The following is a 22,553-nucleotide window of genomic DNA, read 5'->3' as shown; positions in this document are numbered from 1 at the left end:
ATTATTTTTTGCTGTTTTCACAACAACAAGTTTGACTTTGACTTTGACACTGGGCAGATCAAACTTCACCATTGAAGGAAACCAAAATAACAGAAGGGAAATGTTTAGTGTAAACATTTATATCTATATCTATTAAGCTGCGATATAACATTTGATAAGTTTAATGTGAAATGTGAGCTTCAGTAATTGGTAATGCAACAGATTACAGCATAAGCCACGGACCAATTGTGTGACATCCACAATGACTAATATCTTTGAAAAAAAGGACCTGACATATACCTAACTGTAAAAGAAAGGCATGTCAAGTTTATTGTTTGTGAAAAGCTCAAAATAGTAATTTGTGAAAAGAAATGTATACAAACGTAAGGAGACGCATTGAAGAAACACTGTTCATACCTTTTGAGCACATCGTAGGAACGCAGTCGTTAAGTCTTGTTTGACATTTTTTGCAAATGGATCGCAAATCACATGCCAAAATGTGTGCATTTTCCCCATTGTCCACCAAAGCTTTTCACGCTCAACTTTGAAAAAGTTCAGGAAACAAGGCTGGATTAACTGAACTTCAGAGAGGCGTTGCCATTGAAATGCTACAGGACGATGTCAGGTGTCTACCATCACCAGGACCCACTTGCACAAAGCGATCTTAGCGCTAAGATGATCGTAACTCCCATACTTTAACATAGGCTTACAATAATCATAGCGCTAAGATCGCTTTGTGCAAGTGGGCCCAGATTGGTCCCAAGGCATCAACAGACAGCGACATCAAAGCATCACAGTGTAGAGACAACGTAATGGCTGTTACGCTAACTGCTGTGTCTTACGGTATGACCGGTGGGGAGGAGGAAGCATCGCAGTGTGGAGAAGACACAATGGTCGTTATTCTAACTGCTGTGTCTTGCGGGATGACCGGTGGGGAGGAGGAAGCATCACAGTGTAGAGACAACGTAATGGCCGTTACGCTAACTGCTGTGTCTTACGGTATGACCTGTGGGGAGGAGGAAGCATCGCAGTGTGGAGAAGACACAATGGTCGTTATTCTAACTGCTGTGTCTTGCGGGATGACCGGTGGGGAGGAGGAAGCATCACAGTGTGGAGACGACGTAATGGCCGTTACGCTAACTGCTGTGTCTTACGGGATGACCTGTGGGGAGGAGGAAGCATCACAGTGTGGAGACGACGTAATGGCCGTTACGCTAACTGCTGTGTCTTACGGGATGACCTGTGGGGAGGAGGAAGCATCACAGTGTGGAGATGACGTAATGGCCGTTACGCTAACTGCCATTCGGTTTTGAAGCACCAATGGCTACCTTATAGACGAATGTCAACCAGAACAGTGAGGAATCGACTGAAATCGACAGGAATGAAGTCCAGTGAGGGTAATCAAGCGTCCCTTCGGAGAATTTATTTCGCATGGTGTTTGGCCCGGAGAGCTTCGAATGTGAGGACTTGGAGAAGGGTCCATTGGTCCGCTGAGATCTGGTTCCTGCTCAACGTCACAGATGGCCGATTGAGGGTTTATATGCATAAAAATACGACCAACACACTCTGGAACATAAGACCTACGTCCCCATATGGTCGAGGGTTGGTAATGGTTTGGGGTTGCTTGTCACATATCTTCCCGAGGCAAGGGAGTTAACTGACAATAAACATGGAAACGTATCAATGTATTATGTTTTGGCCAAGGAACCTCAATTGGTTGCCAACTCCACCTTTTCGGTAGAATGGTCTTACCAATTCTTCTATACGGAGGTGAAGTATGGGGGTTCGAAGCTTTATCTATAATAATATGAAACGTGCCCAGTTACGTTTTCGAAAACATTTAACAACACTTTGGACTAGTACCCCAGATTATATGGTTAACTCGGACGATCTTCTGTAATAAATGTAGCTAAGATCAGAATGGTTTCTTTTTGCAGAACTCTTATCCGGAAGATCATTCAAATTATCTTTTATATAACGATAACCTTTATGAAAGACACAAACATAAATGGATAACCTTTGTAAAACAAATCTTCGACGATCATGGCCTACGTTTTGTTTGGCATTCACAAAGTTTTCAAAGTCCAGATGATCTAAAGAATATGGTTGATAAAAAAATAAATGATATCAATTTTCAAGGCTGGGAAGACACACGAAATAAAACTTCCAAAGGAGCCATGTATACCATAGTTAACAAGTTTTTGCCACTAACGTGGCTATATCCCCTGCCCCTGTTGCAGAATTTATGACATAATTAAATCAAAACAAACCCTAACCTTTTTTAACCGAGGTTGAACTTGTCATGGAAATTGTAAAAAAAAAGAGAGTTTGGAACCTAAGTCCATCTTGTTGTCATGGAAACGTAAAAAATAAAAAATTATAAAATTTCTAAATATAAAAGGCACCAGTTCAGCATGTACCTGACAGACCTGCAAAGTTTTGATGAAAAAATATTGAGTTATGCTCCGGAAACGAACCCTACCCTCACAGAACCTAAGTCCATCTTGTTGCCATGGAAACGTAAAAAATAAAAAGTTCTAAAATTTCTAAATATAAAAGGCCCCAGTTCAGCATGTACCTGACAGACCTGCAAAGTTTGATGAAAAAATATTGAACGGTTTATGAGTTATGCTCCGGAAACGAAACGTGACGGACGGAGCCCGTTTCTATATCCCCCTGCCGGGGGATAAAAATGAGACCCTGAATTTCAAAAATTATTTAAATATGAAAGTTACTATTTGGCGAGGACCTCCATACCACAATCTCCCAATTGAAACTGGAAGATCCAAAAATACCTTTAACTGAAAGAAAATGTCTATTTTGTTAATCATTTGATTTAAGTGATGAGTTCCATTATCTATTTATCTGTCCACTTTTTCAAAATGAGAGAAAACAGCTAATTAGAAAATAAATATTTTTACATTTCACCAAATATGCACAAAATTCATTTGCTATTTAACAGTAAAAGATTAGGAACACTTAGAAAATTATCCAAAATTTGTAAAATTATAATGTTGCTACAACCCTGTCAGTATGTTTTTTAACATAACCATTTCCTGTATCTTTTATCTCGATTATTGATCAGATTGTCTTCACTGGCGCCGCCATTTTGTTTGAAGTTAAGGCAAGCGATATGAGAGGTAGAAGCTGATTGGCCAACAGGAGGGACATAGAAGGGACACAACTCGTAATTGCCACTTGTGGCGCTACGATCGAGCTCAGAAATTCCAGCGGAGTTCGGCAAACCGGACTAAAACAGTCAGTTAACTGCCTTCCCTCGGGAAGATGTGCCGTACCTCTAATGCCGTTGATAGTGGCCCGAGTGTTATAAAGTTCAGTTCAGGTACATTCTTGACGTCCTGCAGCCAGTTGTTATGATATATTTCGACAACCACCCACTCGCCACCCGACCTGTCTACATGGATGACAATGCTAGGCCACATCGTTCCTGAGCAATATCAGCTTTTCTCCAGATATTTTTTTCAGCTACCGCTACAAAACCAGTTATTATTTTTAACATTTATTACTATGAACTTTTAATTAATAAATTGTTTTCAAGAATTTTCGGGGACAAATTATCAACGACCACTGGGTCCTAGAGATCATCTGGGAAGGCTACAAACTCAAGTTCCAACAACGACCAGAGCTGGTCAGAGCACCAAGAAAGCTGACTTCATCTAACAGATCACAAGTTGTCACCGGCTTCCGAGGTGATTCAGACGCTAGACGTGAGGGCAATTCGGGAACAAGGAACTACACATTGCAGTCCAGATTTCTATTCCCCGGTTTTCTTCGTTCCCAAGAACACAACAGATATGAGAATGATCACTGATTTGAAAGTGCTCAACAAGGATTTTTGAAATCCTAAATTTCAGATGGAATATCTTATTTGTTTACACAAGTTACTTAAGTAGGAGAGTAAGTAAGATCGATATAGATGATCGACTGGTAATAACCAAGGTGTTTCATGCTCATTCCAGTATTGTTTACCTTTAAAGTTGTTGATGTACCTGGTATATTGGATTGGATGGGCAGGTCAATGTTATTGGGTAGGGGGGCCCTTTTCAATATTTTTCTTCTAATGACGCAAAGTATTGTTAATGAACATGTAACTGAGAATGTGCCTCTTGGGATTGGGTGCTTTGAAAGATTACATCCTATTGCAGGCATTATGCAAGTCTATTTTCTTTCTGATTAATCCATAAAACTGGAAGATATGCAAAACTAAATGTCCTCCCACATCAAGCTGACACACCGTGATCTATGAAATACTGAAAGTGAAATACTGTCAAACCAAACTCACGGACAAGCAGATCATATCAAACCCAAGTAAACCTAGATCAAAACTGGACAAAGTTCATGTCAGTGTGTAATGTACTAATGTATCCTGAAGCTAGTAGAACTTTAGGCCCCTAAAAGGGTGCCCTTATGCCAGTAAACTTTATAGGCTAACTTCTAACAGCTGCTGCTGTTGGAGTTATATAAATAATTATACATAAATGTCTTGAACACATTCAGACGTCATTATATCAGCTTCATTACTTAAGTGGTTCCCAAGTTGAAGATATATGCACAAGTTGTTGATGCCACTGATGGACATCAGACAAGTTCAGTCAGTGGTGCTGCAAGTAAGCAGCCTCATCAAAGCCTTTTGCTGAATACCCCCACACTTCTTCCATTGCTGGTGAATTTACGTTAAGACAAGGTCCCCAGCAGCCTATGCTTGTCATAGAAGGCACTGTTATGTATAAGATGGTCAGGGTGAGTAACCTGGTTGATTGCATGGCATCATAGAGCAGCAGTGATGTTCGTCAATATCAGTCACTGGATTGTCTGGTCCAGACTCGATTAATTACAGGCCATCAACATAGCCGAAACATATCGGACTTAAAAACAAACACACAAAACAAACATTTCTGTTGCTATCACCATCACTATGCATTCGAAGAATAGTTTCAAGTCAATGTCAGGAAGTGGGTAAATAGCCAATCAATTCCATGCAAGCTGATTCTCACAAACGGCTCCCGGAAATATTTTGTTTAAAGCTATGAAGCTGGAAATTAACTATCTCTATGCAAGGGCTGCCGTCAGTATGCCGACTTCATAATCTAATTTTGAGCAACTTTTCCATGGGACAATGCTGTATGAATATTTTAAAATATTTTTAACCATGTCATGGTTAGGAGTCTCTTAGTGAGCTGTCTTTCTGCAGGCAATATTACAGCAGAGGGGCATAAAAAAAGGGCAATGTGAAACTAGAAATAGGGTTTCCAGCACAAAAAGTGTTTGTTTGCATTTAACTCTGCAGTTAACAATATTCCAGCTCTTCGTTGGCAGCTTGTAAATACCTTATTCGACTTAATAAGCGGCCAGAGCGCTCACAAAATTACAAATAGGGGGCTCTTTTATATTAGAATATCACTTTGGTGAAAAAAACAGAGTTGAAAGATAAATTTCACGGTTTATGCTGACAGTCTGAACTGTTTATATACGACATACATTGTTCCAGAATTTAATTGCCCATAATTAAGGGTGCATGTAACACACGAGTGCGTATTATACACGAATAAATAAGTCTTGTGTACATTGATAAATCGGAAGGGGGGCTAATTGGGATTGTTCACTTGCCAATATATTTGCAAATATCGCCGTGGGCACTTATTAGAGCGGGGCGCTTATTACGTCGAATACGGTAATTGTGTCTGGACCAGATAAACCAGTAATAGATATTATTGGGCTACAACGACATGCAATCAAAGTCGGTGAGTCTGATCAGCTGATCCACCAAGTCGCCTCTTACAACAAGCACAGGTTATTAGACTGAGACCTATTCTAAGCTGGAATCTCCGGAATGAGCATGTTGAGTTTGACATCGTTTTGAACAGTATGTGTGATGGCGACAAACCAAGTATCATAACAGCAGCAACTAAATGCATAAAAAAACCAGTAACACTGATCACATGGTAAGACTGATTTTTATTATGATGCACTTTGCAAAATATGAACTTTAAAAACAAATCAGATGATGTTACATAGCTTTTTACAATTTCAAAGTCCACAAAAGCACCAACTATAAATGATTAAAGAAATTTTGATGTAAGAAGTTTACTAGAGTAAACTCCTAGTCAACATGGTAGGACATAAAAGCATAAAAATGGTCAAGTATCAAGCCATGAAAAACTAACAAATATGATGCCATCAATGGTACTTGTACAAAATATGGATTTATTCAAATGTTCAATGATGAATTCAAACAAATATCAAACAATATTCCTTCCAAAGCAAGACGAAACCAATACTTACAAATTTGTGATGGTCAAAGTTCAGAGCTTTACAGACATATTTCCACATTATTCAAGACATACTAATTTTTCTGCTCTGTATCTAGTAATGATTAATTTGATATCAAATAAATGCTGATTCTGAGAATAACATGAATATTTAATAAGAACCTGTAAATCTGATAATTCCAAATATATTCAGTACATTTTCCTCGAAGTGCAACAATTTGTATCAAAGAACCGCAGCATGTCAATTATGTCTCTGAATATTAATGGGTCAGACACAATAGTTGTTTCCCTTCAAGGTTAAGTTGCTAGACACAAATTGTTATGATGATGAGTTGTGGATCATAACCAGCACAGTATGTAAAAAATAGTTTAGAACTCTCTTCTGTGGTACTTGTCTGGGTCATAGTACGAGGTGACAACAACACGATTTGAGAACTTTCTTCCTGTCAGAGCTTGTTGTGCCTTCTGACAATCAATCACAGAGTTGAACTCAACAAATATCTGAAATAAAACACAAACATTTCGTCATTGTGCAAAACAATTTCCTACTTGGTTGTGCAATTTTAGAGATATTATAATTTACAAAATTGTGAAAGAAAATATTAGAATTAATATTTCTCATCGTAAATATATTTCGTAACCATTAAGTCTTTTCTGTTGATAAAAAACACTGGATGATGCATATGCATAATATACCTTGCCAAGTCCTGGGATTTCTACCCCTTTTATTGGTCGTGGAATCTCAATACTGCGGACAACGCCATATTTGCCACACTCTTCTCTTACATCTTCAACAATATCTGCAAACGAGACACACAGAGACATTAAACAAGGATGTTAATTCCACAACATCCCAAGAAATGTTTGGAGGAAATTTACCTGTATCAACCTCTGACAATCATACATCTGCACTGTATGTGGCCCAGATGAAGCTGGGCCTCCTGGTTCAGACTTGAGTATCCCGAACACATTTATTACAAAATAGGCACTATCAAATATACAACATTTAGCAGTCTAGGATAAATCAAATAGCATTTGACCTCAGGCATAATTAGACTACAAGCTACCTGTCTTCTCATATTTTGTCCAGCCTCGAGACAAATTGAAGCTTCATTTCTCAACACCAAGATTCAACACTAAACATCTAACTTAAACACGAAGAGTGATTGTAATTTTCAGCTGCAGTTCAGGTACAGATTACAGCTACCACTAAGAAGCCTGGGTCAAGCAACCAGAAGTTGATAGCATGACAATGTCAATGACACACAAACAGAGAGGTCACCCATTGTCGAAAGCCAAATCTCACTTTAGACAGCTCTTAAAAGCATCAGACACTAGGGACCTTCTGCTTAGGAATCCCAGATATAAGCCCTTACCTTCATACTCCTCCTCATCCTCAAGCTCCTCTGCCAGAATCATATTCATGAGGCACAGAACCTCTGTGGCTGGACCAGCACCTTGGTTCAGGTTCAACCCTGGTACCTGCAACTGTACTGGTGCCTGCAACATACACAGTAAGTGCATCATATATTTAAGCTTCACAAACAGAACCTTTAATATTTACTTATTCTTAGCATTGGTTATTAAGCCTACTTGAAGCAATAGTTATATTGGGAGATAAATATTGTTTCAAAATCTGCCCCTGCAAGTCAAGTAGTATTTTTCAAAGGTATAACGTTAAAAATGACTCATTTATGGGGTCCTACAAATAATACTGCCAAAAAGCCTCAGACCGTAGGAACCCCAATAAATTGCCATTACACTGAAAAATGTAAAACTATTAACAAATGTTACATAGCTAAGTGACAAATTGTAAAGAACAATGAAAAATGAAGCATGGTTCATTTCACGATAAAACATTGTTCTATCATAACATTTCTGGAGATTTGAATGTGCTCTCATATTGGACATTATTTTCGAGAGGGAAGTGTCTAGTAAGTTGTTCCCCATAGCTGTGGCTGGGCTACACAGATAAGCAAAGATGATGTAAGATTGCATCTAAAAGTGTGAGATATGACAATCAGTATTTGGAGAAAAGGTACAGACAATTGACATGAGGATTGAGAGACTATGCAAGAAATTCTTAACTTAACCCACATGTTCGTAAAAGGGACTTGTCCAACATTTCTGAGGTCAGATTCTATTCAGGGAGTCATTATTAAAAATTGGGTAAATATTTTTAATGCTTGTACATTTCATCAACATCCTTAAAGATACTGTATATAATGCTGATATCTCATGTAAGAAATAAACGACCACAATAACATGCTGCAGGGAGAATATACCACTCGGTGCTGTGCCTTCATGGTTTATTCACCCGGCAGTGTTTTATTGTACGCTAAACAACGACCACAAGTCTTTTATTTCTTAATTGGAATTTGCATTTCCTGCCTATGCATGTACTCACATTCTGTGCATTCTTGGCCCCAACACTTGCCCGCTGTACAATTAGTTTCTTGTCTCCGAGCTGCATGCCATTCAGTCCTGCACATGCCTGCAAATAAATGAACGAGTAAATGCAATCTTACACCCTCGCCAGTAACATTACCATTACTGCTGTAACACAAGCAAGTGCTTGCCATCAATCCCAGTCTTCTGTGTCTGCAGCTACCATGTCCACCACCTCGCTTCATCACCTTGCTAAGCAAGACAGTGTTAATCAAATACATTAGTTCATCAAATACAAAGGTAAATGAAATGAAGTTGCTACCTGATCGGTGATGTTGACGTCCACATATTCACAGAATGCATATCCCTTCGATAAGCCAGTTGCACTGTCCTTCACCAGGTTGAAAGCCTTCAGAGGTCCAAAGGAGGTCAGCAATTCCTTTACCTACAAATCACAGAAAGATAATATAACACAGTGTTGGCCAATAACTTACAATAACATCTTAGAAAAGTAGTCATAAGTTAACAAAATGAGTTAACCATTTGCCTACATAAATGTAAATTTTAATTAATTTTCTTTTTAAATTTCAGATACTTTCATAATGTCCCTTATTAAATCAAAATCATATATCACATTTACTTGAAATGAAATGTTTCTGTGATAAACTTGATAACAAATGTTGTAAGGGATAATAGCTACATAGATCATATATGCAATGATCATGTGGGCTATACTTACATAGAACCTGGTCACTAGCTTACCTAGTGGGCCTGTTTGTACCTGTCAAATCTTAACTAATCAACATGTGCATGCCTTGAATCCACCCCTTAACCATTTATCTGGATGTCGGTTCTGATACTTTCCCACAATATCTGAACACGTCAAAAATATCCTACTCACTGAAAAATCAGAACTACACTACAAGATAATTATCATTAATCAATTATGCATGCATTACCAAACTTGTCAAACTATCTACAATGCACCAACACATTTCATACTAAACAAACAAATTGTGACTTGTATGCAGGAACATGCAACTTTTAAAATGTCATATCTAAGAGTTCTTAAAAGTTAGATATAATTAAGAAAAACATGGTTCAGTGTGTATCCAAAATTGTTTTAGTCAGTTCCGTTGAACACGTAACAACTTGCATGTTCCTGTAAACATTCAGTTTGAATGTAACAGAAGACTGTCTGAAATGACACTACACCACATATGTGTGTATTATACACAAGAAACTCTGGCGACATAGCCATTCACACCAACAAGTTCATACACTTCATAGCCATGTAAGTTACTGAAGAGAACTGCTGAATATCGACAAGTGGGATACAAACTTACACATGAAAGTGCAAAAGCTCTGAGGGTCCCCCATAGTCAAAGCACTTTCAAACAAAAATGTAACTTGCCTGTGTCTTGGTTGGGCACATATAACAACAGTTTGCTCATGTTAGGAAGAATTGTAAACGGTGGGGTTTTCAAGCTCTTCCCCTAAGCTAGGGAATGAAAGGGGGAAGAAAACAGAAGAACAGATCAGTACTTGTGTCATTTGCATATATCAATCACAAAAACTACAGATCTGGAACAAGTCATGATCAAGAGTGGAAATGGCACCTCAAAATACATTTCCTGTCATTTACTTATTTTCTTAAACAAGGCAAAACAGTTCTTGATGAAAATAGCTGAATTACTCCAGTTGCTTACAACGAACACGGAAATACTGTACTTCATTGTAACAATCTACTCATATAAATTTGCAAATAATTTGAACACAACCGAAACATAAACATAACCTGCAAAAGATTTTGAGCTGAAAGAGACAGCCTGAAAAGAAGACTGCAGCTGCAGCTGAAAAAGAATCACTGAAACAAAGAGCCTAGGCTAAGGTGCTCGCAATTTGGAAATTTGGAAGAATCTGTTTTGAACAGCCAAAATTAGACACAAGCCAAACCATAATCACTTGTCTTGCTATCATATCATCAAGAGAACCTGTCAATCCTATGCCTATCACTCCTAAGTTAGAAAGTAGATCCGTTCCAAACACACCGTGTTTGCAGACCTGTGAATCTAATTGCTATGACATTTCAATCTTAGGGTTATGGACTTAAATTTATTTGGGGTCCTAACCTGCTGGAGTTTCCTATTTAGTCTATTTTTATCGAAATCATGACATGTTGATCTGAAAAGAAAAGCCGAGTGCCATCTTACTGATGTAAGATACCGGCCCTGAAACAAACTTGACCACACGACCCTGAGAGCTTCTTCCCTATGCAGCAACCAAGACACATCATCAACACTTGCCCCCACTTGGTGTGGTGGATGCCTGTAACCAACACCAACATGGCACTGGAGAGGGGGCAGCAAACAGACTGATCACCAGTCTACATTTACCTCAACCAATGCCCCCTCTCATTTCTGCTCCATCAAAACATACCTGGTCCTCGTTGAGGTAATTTGGCAATCCTCCAATGAATACTTTGTGGGCTGAGTCCTGGACTACTGTAGAAACAACACCTGTAATAGAAGGAATTTTGAGTGAGTGAGTGAGTGAGTTGGGTTTAACGCCGCTTTTAACAGTATTCCAGTTATATCGTGGCATGTCAGCTTAATGTGGGAGGAAAGCCCGAAGTGATGCAGGTCTCAGACGTTTACCACTTCGGTGAAACCCACGAGCACGGCTATGGTGCTGACAAACCTAGAACCATAATTGGGGCGAACCAGGATTCGAACCCACAATCATAGGTTTCTGGCGTGCCCAAGGGACGCAACTCTGCACAGCGAATCGTGGCGCCTTAGACGACTGGGCCACCCGTGCCCCCTAAGGAATTTTGAGACTGCAATTGGTTACTTATCATTAATGGTGGGCGATATATCGGTAAACTGAGGTTAACTCTTTCCACAATATCAGCAACAGAAACTAACAGTTTGAGTCCGCTAGTCCTTACGATAACATATAGCGAAACCCTTGAAAGAGGTAAATTTCTACTAGTCCTCAGGTTACCTATTGGGCAGTTTGAAAAGGACTGGAGGACAAGTGCCAATTTCTAATCCTGAACATGTATCACAAAATCATTTCCTTAAGCTCGTCAGATTGGCCATTTCAAATAGCGATTTTTATCATACCTTTAATGTTATACACTTGCCAAATACCTGAAGCAGGCATCCAGAGTGTGAGTATTTATAGAATGAGCATTGAGTATTTTGGGAAAAAAAGTAAGAAGACTTTTCAAGCATTATGTGCAGAAAAAATTACATCATATCCCTTCAGCGAATCAGGTATTAACTAACAGGTGACAACAAACTTGGTCAAAACATGTTGATTTTACTGTTTAAATTATATTTCCTGTTCTGCTGGGCTTTGTTTAAGATGTAAATAAGCAACTAAGTCGAAAAACAGCAATAAGCTGTACACACGTTTGCTCCTTGATTAACTTGTGATTCATGTTATCTTAGTTGCAGCTTTTGCTCTTTAAATTTAAAGGAATAATAACCATATGCATAGCACTTAGGTACAGCTGGTCGCTATTGTCGGATATGTTTTATGTATGGAACAAGTCACCTCAGAGGCTCCTGCACTCACGATTGTTAAAATGTTGACAATTATACCAGTCTAACTACAACAATTATGACTTTTAATGAGTCCAAGAATGGCATTTATGATATATGTATACATCCATTCTCTGTCAACTACATTTCATTTCAAAGCATCAATGGCGGTAATCTCACCATGGTTGCTGTAAATAACGGTGATCACTTCACACATGATTTCGACGAAATTAGTGTAAACTATATTGAATGAAATTTTGAATAAAATTAATATAAATACATTACAAAGATAAGTCCAGATATACGATGAACACTTAATATAACCAGACAGTGGAATACAAGATTTAATTGCATAATTAAGTACGGATTAATTGACATGGTATTTCTGGTATTACATGTTCACAGTATTGTCTTCGCTTGGGGGATGAAACACCCATCACAACTTATTATGGAATGCATAATGTGGAATAATAGAGAGTCAAGCAATGAGTATTAGTAACTATTAAATACAGTGTTCCCCTTTACTGGTAATTAACAGGTTGTTTTTTTACCGGTTAAATTAGGCTTGGACCGGTAATTCATGTGACTGTCAGTCCCTAAGGACCGGCAAAAAGTATCTTTTAAATCTTTGTTGTTGAACTAAAGATCGGTAAAAATCAATAAATTATATTTTTCAAACAAAGTCAGCTGGTCTGTCATCAGGGTTTCCCTATTGTCTATTTTTAGTGCAAGGAAATAATGTTATGCCTTGCCTTGAGGTTAAATATCTATTTGTAGAGACTTATTCTTGAACCAAAGTGAAATGTCATTTCAAACCAACTGCTCCGAGATTATCCAACATGGCATCATCAAAGATGAAGTATTAAAGTTTTTTCAGTGGCAACCGTGAGAATCCCTACAAACAAATGATGAATTTGGAAAGTCAGCCAGTTATAGTACTGACTGTGATAGTGGGATTAAAAAAGCCTCAAACTGCTACAAATGGTCGAACGACAAAAATCAGGAAATCTCAAGATGACTGGTTGAATTTAGATGGCTAAGCCGCGAGTCCGAAGCAGAGAAAATGTTTTGTTGTATATGTGAGGCAGCAGGGAAGCTGAATGGGTTCACCAAGGGATGCATTAACATGCAAAAATTGGATATACAAGAGCACAGAGACAGTAAGAGTCACCATGGTGCTGTTTTTTTTAAAGTAAAATAAAACAAGAGTCATCAGGAAGATGACATATCCCCCCGGCACCTGTCTGTAAAGTAACCACAAGTAAATGTGCTATTCTGTATTCCGTGGGGTTTTTTTATGCAAAAAAAAGGACAAATAACAAGAAACAATGACTAAACAAGCGTACAGTCACGGTCATCTATATCCCCCACCCATTTTAACAAGTTATGGTCTCAAACAGGTAAGTGACCCAACATTTCTTTTAGCCCATTTCAAAATAGCTGCAATGGAAATTCTAAAATAAACATTTCTAAAACTTATTAACTTCCTAATATCAAATGGCACCAGTTCTATATATATATATATATATATATATATATATATATATATATATATATATATATATATATATATATAAAAACTTAAATCCATCTTGTTGCCATAGGAACGTCAAAAATAAAAATTTATAAAATTCCTAAATAGCAAAAGGCACCAGTTCAGCAAGAGTCTGATAGACATGCAAAGTTTTGTTAGAAAGTTTTGAATAGGTTTTGAGTTATGCTCCGGAAACCAACTCTACCCTATAGAACCTAAGTCCAACTTCATTCCATAAAAATTTAAAAAGGTAAAAATTAGAAAAAGCCCAAAATATCAAAAGGCACCACTTCAGTATGTGCCTAATAGATTTGCCAAGTTTCGATCAAATACACTGAATGGTTTTGGAATTCTGCCCTGGAAACTAACCCCATCCCCAATTGAGTATGTCCAACTTCATTCCATAAAAATTTCAAAAAATAAAAATTAGAAAAATCCCAAAATATCAAAAGGCACCACTTCAGTATGTGCCTGATAGATTGCCAAGTTTCGATCAAATACACTGAATGGTTTTGGAATTCTGCCCCAGAAAAGGAAATGATTACGGACAGACGGACGGACTGGCGCTATATCCCCCCACCTAACCGTGATGATGAGAACTATTATATATTGCAAAAGAGAATATTGCTGCAGATAAATTTTCAAGCCTAATTGAATTGCAGAAAAGAAACGGCTCTTTATAAGGGGTTGAAAACATCCATGGGGACAGCGTGGAAGAAATGGAAAGCACAATTACCGAATAATGCTCCTATGGTAAATGGCGGCAAAGCAGAGACAATATTTCTGGGAAACTATACCGTTTATGCAGGATCAGCAGAAATAATAACTGCAAAGATCAGAAAGGGGATGGAGGAATGGGATCGGATGGAGTGAGCGTTATGACCGGCATCAGGAGTGGTGTTGGTGTTAAAAGAAGCGATTGTCCGTGCTTTGTGCATGTACACTGCATTGCAAATCATGTTGCCCTGGCGTCGCAGGATGAGCTAAACTATCAAAGTGCATATTGTTTTACTGGACAACAATCAATAACATGTACAAACTGTACTAGTATTCTGCGACACGGTATGACAGATTAAATGAATTTTCTATAGTTTTGAACAATATAGAATTCTCTAGTGTTAAACAGCCCTGTACAGTAAGGTGGTTTTCGCCTATTTGTGCTGTTCCCTCTACAAGATTGGATTGGTCAGCATTAGTCATTGAAAATTGAGGAAGAGGAGCCCAGCCTAACAACAAAGTGGCGGTGAATCTCACAGGAAAGAAAACATTTTCATTTGTTGCGACTACGTACATGTTGTCTGATGTCCTGACGTACATTGAAAAACTTGTCACCGTCTTTCATAAGGACAACCTGAACCTAGCTATGATACAGCCAATGGTGGAGTCAACTATTGGATGCCTACAAGCTTTATTGGAAGAAACTGGTAAAACATGAAAAACATTTGAATGAGAATGTAGTTGATGGTGAATTTCATGGTGTCAAGTTGACATACGTAGATCCAAGGTCTGTCATTGCCTTTCAAGACAAACAAGTGGGTTTATTGAAGATCTGATTCAATGATTTCCCTTCTGAAAGTCTTACGGTCACTGGACATCGTACTGAATCCCTTTAAGTACTCACAAGCACTCAAGACCTCACTGCCCAAGGAGGGGAATCCCTTGACATACTTCTGAATCACTTCAGCCCAGTCAAAAGGCCCGAGGACAATGATGTCACAGCAGACCTACTCGAATGAGATCGTTGAAAAAGAGATTTCCAGCGATTCAAGCGTGCTGTAGCTGGCCTTGGCATTGTTACTTTTGTGAACACATGCCAGGTCCTCATCAACGAATATGCCGACATTTTCCCTGACTCTGAACTACTGGCTTCCATTGCTACTCCAGTAAGATGTTTACCTGCAGAGCGCAGGTACAACAGTCAGAACCGAATCCACACAGCCAGTTGTAATAGATGCAGTCAAAGGAGCTTGAATAACCTTTTGATGCATGCTGTTGATCATGAAATGAACTATCCACAAGCAAGAGGAATATTCTACACAAAAACGAGAAAATTGTGACTGCATGTACACTGCATAAAACAAATAAAGTTCTGACGGAATTAAAACCAGGTAAGTTCCATACGTTTTTTGTTTTATTTCTTCAAAGTTGGGGCTTGCAAAAATCAGGGGGGTCTGGAGAAGAGAGAGAGAGAGAAAGCCTGGGAAATTTTAGAGTGGCAGTTTTAAAAGTCAGCGGGAACACTGCTATTATACTGTAAGTATTCTCTAAAATATAGATGCACTCTGTACACTCACCTGGCACAGCCACTGATGGAGTTTCAGCCATCCCTGGGAGGGGCTGGTAGTCTCTAGGTCGACGAATCTTCAATGATTGCCCTTGGAAGTTGATGCCATCGAAAGCCATTGCTTGTGTTGTTTCATCCACTGATCGGAACTGTTATACAATGATAAACCTTTTTTTTTATCTCAGCTTCAGTTTTCAGTGGAATAGAGCAGTGAATCAGTTTTTCCGTGCAGCATCACAAAAGTGAGAAGTCAAAGGTATGACGTTTCATAAAACCATCATGGATTGGTGCACATTTCTTTCATATTAGTTATTTAGTTATCTTTTGACAAGTGTTTTAGATTCAATCAGCTGTTCATTGTGACAAGACTTCCTTAGTAGGAGATAGGTGTTAAGCATGTCAAATATAGTCCTTTGATGTAAGATCTGAATGTGCAAATACAGCTTCAGCTTCATGAAATACCACACTGGTACATGCATCAATATCAGTTGAGTACCACAGTTAAGTGATTTTGGTAGAGAAATGGCAATAGGACATGTTCATGATTTGATCAACATTTCATTCTGTTCTATATCCTTACCAAATTTGAAAAATATCTTCAGGACACTCTATTAATGTCCTAGAAAATGAACCTAACTTAAAACCTGCAATGACCCTATACATTAAGTACAGGATTCGAAATTCAAGATAATGAAACTTTCAAATTTTCTTGTTGGCCACGGCAGCAATGACTAACCTCTAAAAATGCAAAGTTTTTGTCCAAGTTAATCTGTACAGCAATAACTGGATTTCCATCAGCCTGTGCAAGACCAGTAAGTTTCATTTGATGATTGAAGAAATCCATCATGGCTTCCTGAAAAAAAGAAAGAGTTTTCATTATTTCAAGAAAATAGCGGGAAACAGGAATGTTCCACTACAGCAAGTATGACACAAAAACATTCTCCTTATGAAAACAGACAAAAAATAATGTTACTGCGAAAAGACAGAACAAGAAATAAAAAATATATATATATTACCAATAATAAGCATGTTAAAGATAACTATGGAATCTTCTTTCAATAAGTTTTAACAACTATTACCAAAACTTAGAAAGAAGGCATACAAACCTCTGTCACACCAAATGGTATGTTGCCCACATAGAGACGCCTAGCCTGCCGACTTATAGCACTGCCAGCAAAGGGTACAGTTGTGTTTGTTAATGTTGTACCACCGGGTGCCACTGCTATTGGAGCTGGCGGCATGGCAGGAACTGAGACTAGATAAAGACAAACCTAACATTAACCAAGACAGTTGTTCCCAGAACTGCAGAAAAACATGATCTACACAGTTCCCCTAACAATGGAAACAGTGATGTAATACCAACCATTTGCATGAAAGAGAAAGAATGGCTGTAAATAGATGCAAGCAAAATACATTTAATCCTAACAGTCTGTGGCAAAATCAAATTTGAGTCTTTGATTCCGAAATAGTATTTTGGCATAATATTTATTACATTATTGTAAGTAGCTATAGAACAGTGTCAACTGATGTTACTGGATTAAAGAAAGACTCAAACTTCAGACAAGTAGCTTAAATTGCAGGCTGTGCTAGTTACCACTAAAGATAACTATAGCAGCTTGGTCACTGATGTGTGCACGCAAGTATTGCTTTCGAGAGTGAATGTAGTTTAATGCCACAGTTAACAGTATTCAAACCATATAATAGTGGCATGTAAATAACAGTCTGGAGAAAGCAAACCTGTCACTGAAATCATTAGCAAATATCTACATTTGAGCAAAATGATTAGCTATCAGGTACGTCGGCAGGCATGATCACCCAACCCTTTTTAATCGTGTAAGCACTGGATACTGAGGCCTATTCTTTGCAATTCCCAAAGGGGGTTTCAAAAGTAATCTTGTGACCAAGGAATCTATATCTTAAGTCAATTGCATCCGTTTTCATTATCACTTGACATGATTTTGCTACAGTCTCATAATCTGCAGCATGTTCTGAGGACAATCTTTGTTGTGTTACCTGGTTGGAAAGGATCCCCAATGGGATTTGGGAACTGTGAAGGCTCCAGCTTGGGGAGAGCAGCAACTGTAAATACATCAGCATGTTCAGAGAATACTCTGGATAAACTCAGCTTCTACTAATATATGCAGTACACATGACTATGACCTATCAAACAATATTCCCATGAGGACACATAAATCTTATTTGATTTACTTGTCTTCCTGAATTATTTTGTGGGGTTTTGTTTTTTAACCATTTCTGGTGTGTGAATAAACGTGTCACAATTAATGAGATGACAACATTCATGTTCAAGAGGAAACTGACCGGTCTGACATTTTCAAAACCTTTTAAAAACATTTTATTTAACCAAGTCCACACAAAGAAGCCATAGTTTGTTTTTCTACACATACGACTGTTAACATATCTGTAGAGGTAGATCATTGTACATACCTGGAACTCCTGGAACATTTCCTGTAGGCAAAAAGAATATCATTTAGTATTAACTGTCAAATATGAATAGTGAGTAAGTACAGTTTTACACAACCTTTAGCAATGTATTTAGTAATATCACAGCAGGGGACACCAGAAAAATCAAATGTGAAAAAGAATTCCTTCAAGTTATCCATGACAATCAATAACTATAACAGTAAATAACTATTTGTACTGATAAAATATAAGGCAAACCCTTTGAAACATGCAAAACAGTAACTTGGGTAGTTTGAGTAACTAGGTCAAATGGAATTATAAGGTGAGATCATGCAATCATATATATGAAGAAAAAACCTTCAAGAACTGAATAGTAACAAAAAAAACTGTGTGGTACCATCAGCTCAAGATTATCACATGCATATAATAGACATTTGTTTTCGTTTTTGAAATGACATCCATTTGTTTTACCTTGCATGGCTTTGTACTGCATTGGTGTGATGTGCTCAAACCCAGGTGGGGGAATGTCCCAGTACTTGTATGGCTTCTTTCTCTTCCGAGTCTTATCCTTTGGGGAACGACTACAATGATACATTCAAGTTTTATTATCAAATATAATCTGGAGCTTAACAGTGACATCTTCATGTATGCAGCATCATGATCATAGTCACTACAGTGAATAAAACAACTGAAGATAGACCCATATATCCTTAATCAATGCTCAATCTCTTATATTTAACAAAGGTATAATACTCATCATATTAATATTATACTTTATCATAATACTTTCAATATATATAATAGAGCTCACTCAGTCACTGATACTGGTTTACAACAACATGCAAACTGAAATAAAAAACATCATTGAAACTAAAAAGGTAACCCTAAAATATTTTCATTTTGTTCAAAATGAATTGCTTTGGGGTCGATCGTTACAGTGGGAAGATATAATAGTTAATACTGTCTAAAAGTGCAGGGTGGCTAATGTTTTCACAGGAACATATATAGCTATATACAAATTTACTTCTGAGAACTGAGAATGTTAAAGAATGATCAAACACTACAATTAAGTTGATTATTTAATACTTCAGATACATACTTCAGATGGAAAATATAACTAGATTTATGAGCAACTACCCACACCAACTATACAATGTCATACAAGTCACAGAGCCTAACCACACCAGCCCCATCTTACTAGCATGAGGTACTGGGGATCTATTCTGACTCTCAATCCCCTTAACATGACTAGACATGCACTTAAATCTTTTTCCAAATTGACTTTTTCTGTTTCAAAGAAAGCTAAATATTTTTTTAAGAGTGTAAACCATCCTCTATTATCCAGCGTAATATTATATCTCCATTCCATTATGAAGTACATACCCTCGACCCTTACTCCACCAAAGCTTCTTTGCGGAAGTGACGTCACCATCTCCATCTTTCACTGGTGAGCTTGAACTCAACAACCAATCAAAATGACTCTTCTTAAAGAGTTCAGCATAGATCTACATATTTTATGTTTCAAATATATGACCTCACTATGAATCAGAATGAATTTCTAACTGGAAAAGATGTGTTCTTGAGTGTTAAGACAGGGAGAGGGAAGAACTCAATTCAAGATATTGCTGCTTCCTCCCATACTGATGGGATGGATCTTTTTAGTATCATCAGTGATCATATCTTTCTAACTCCACTCAAATCGAACATTTTGGGGGTCCTGGGTACTTATAATGGAATGGATATACAATACGCTGGAAAATCGAGAATGAGTGTGAACACCAACCTCCTAGATTTGCGACGACGATCTTTCTCTTTTCGATCTTTTTTTTCTTTGCTTCCCGATCGTCTCCGTCTTGGTGACCTAGACCTCCTCCTCTCTTTCTCACGTGGTCTTTCCTTTTCATGGTTTGCTTCAAAGAAAATGACAAATGAAGAAACCAATGATGACAATGAAGCATGTAATGCGTCCACCCCAAAAGCATAGAAGACTTCAATGTTCATAAAGTGCACAATATTAATTACTCCTTTAAAATTCAAGGAACTACACAACCAATCATAGATATATAAAAATAAAAATAGTCATTGTCACAAGCACTTTATGCTGGTGATGGGAATCAACTCCTTAATTTTCTATTGATATCAACTGATCAAACATTTATCAACAAGCTCCAGGAAATTAATGATCATGTTTCACAGATGCATTTGCAATAGGGCTGCAACGAATACACTATGAGGCGAATAGGATTTGTATTTGTTATATTCAGTGAAACATTGACAACATAAATCATTTGACATGGTTTGTTAATGATTAATATATTATAAATTTATATACTGCACTTATCCAGGTACTAGTATCTGCTCAAATGCTACAATGACCAGGGACCACAATACTGTAAAACTAAATGTTATAAGAGTGTTGTCTTTCAAGAAAGCTATGCATATTATATGTTCTTATATTTTTGGGTACAGGGTATGTAAATATGCAGATGCTTGCATATTCAAAAATATTTGATTCTAGTGGCCACGAATAACGAATTCAATTCATGAATGGATACAGTTCAATTCACCAAATACATGTGTGAATCATAACAGCCCTAATTTGCAAGTCAGGTTACTTTAGCAATGAATAGCATTCTCTATGTACATTATCCAGGAATACATGCTATCAAACATGTGGATTAGCATTTTGTTACAATTATGTGTTCAATAATCCAATTTTGCCATACAAATGATCATTAAACCGATCTCATAATTGAACAGGGCAGCACAACTTTTTGCCACTTCAAAACTAAATACTAGAATAAATTTGACAATAATGGTTCAACCAGAAGTGTACTCTTGGTTATATTGAAAGTCCAAACAGGTTTTCAGTTTTTGGAAAGGGGTGCATACTTCATGGGAATGAATACGATCATAGGCCCTTTTATGTTTTACCATATTTACGGCCAAATATTCAAGGTAATGTATACAGTCAGTTTATCTACGACATTTGTAGTATAAAGGTGATTCATAATCTGAACATAAAATGACCTGTGAAGATCAGGGGAATGAATAGGTCTTCAGCAACCCATGATAGCCATAGGAGCAACTAACGAAATCAGGTGGAATATTGTTGAGTACGGCGTCAAACACTTAATCAACTGAACATAAAATGACCATAACCAACCAATCATATTGTTACTATTTCCATACTGCTTCACCATGTGGACTATCTTCTTACAAGTCCCACTTGCTTTCTGTGCAATACAATTAAACTTTAAATTTGTTTGTTTCTTGTTTAAGCAGTGCTCAGCAATACTCCAGCTATATGGTGCAGGTCTGTAAACATGGTAAGTCTTGACCAGACAATCCAGTAATTGTCATCATGAGCATCGATCTACACAAATGGGATACAATGACATGCATCAGCAAAGTCTGCGAGTCTGACCACCCGATCCCATAAGTTGCCTCTTACAACAAGCACAGGTTGCTGAAGAACAATTCAAACCTGGAATCTTCATGGGACTAGTGAGAGTGCGTTTGATTTTACACTGCTTTTAGCGATATTCCAGCAATATCACGGCGGGGGGCTTTACGGGTTGTTTACCAGAAAAACCCATATTCCCCCTCCAACAGTTATACATGTTGATTGCCATATTGCTTTTGATAATTATATATATTTGAGGGGGGACACGTGCGGAAGTCTTACAAGAGACCATATCTGACCTCCCTCGTTGCAGGTTAACACCTATACTGACCAGAGAAACAAATAGTTAGCTAGAATTGTGTCATCATTACGTGTAAATATATTATAATGACGTGAACTGATTTAATAACTCCTGCGTCCGCATGTTTGGAAAGGCCCGAAGTCCCCTGAAACAATGCCGCCAGGCTGAGGGCACGAATTCGAATGTCGATTAACACAAAAGACGTTGAAAGATAGTCGTGACGATTGTGCAATAACATATTCTAACTACCAGATCTAGGTTCTCCGGGAAACTGTCCATCTTGAAAGTATTCTTGATCAGCCATGGCTAAAATTTGAAACTGAAATACTTCACGCTTATAACTCTTTCAGGAAAGAAAATGGCGTGTGCGAAGCTTCTAGTCTCGCGTGGAAAAGTAAA

General features: G+C 37.8%; 1 protein-coding gene across 2 annotated transcripts; it reads right to left on the bottom strand.

The window, feature by feature from the left end:
* Positions 1-5,942: 5,942 nt before the first annotated feature.
* On the bottom strand, positions 5,943-22,528 carry LOC139468098 (splicing factor U2AF 50 kDa subunit-like). 2 transcript variants are annotated; one of them, XM_071249821.1, is made up of 15 exons: positions 22,404-22,528; positions 20,231-20,357; positions 19,831-19,905; positions 18,919-19,028; positions 18,472-18,492; positions 18,040-18,105; positions 17,133-17,281; positions 16,763-16,879; positions 16,037-16,175; positions 11,097-11,176; positions 8,980-9,102; positions 8,677-8,763; positions 7,646-7,769; positions 6,966-7,069; positions 5,943-6,770 (listed from the first exon to the last, which is right to left on the bottom strand). In XM_071249821.1, the coding sequence occupies exons 1-15, from the start codon at positions 22,456-22,458 to the stop codon at positions 6,639-6,641; spliced, it is 1,509 nt and encodes a 502-aa protein (XP_071105922.1). In that variant the 5' UTR covers positions 22,459-22,528; the 3' UTR covers positions 5,943-6,638. The 2 variants fall into 2 exon arrangements, with proteins under 2 accessions (XP_071105922.1, XP_071105923.1); XM_071249822.1 differs by lacking the exon at positions 19,831-19,905.
* Positions 22,529-22,553: the final 25 nt, after the last annotated feature.

This window comes from Haliotis cracherodii, unplaced genomic scaffold (assembly GCF_022045235.1).
Source record: "Haliotis cracherodii isolate W230 unplaced genomic scaffold, xgHalCrac1.p SCAF_2, whole genome shotgun sequence".
Classification (NCBI taxonomy): domain Eukaryota; kingdom Metazoa; phylum Mollusca; class Gastropoda; order Lepetellida; family Haliotidae; genus Haliotis; species Haliotis cracherodii.
Note: the sequence above shows the minus strand (reverse complement) of the source record. Positions and strands in the feature narration are given on the sequence as shown.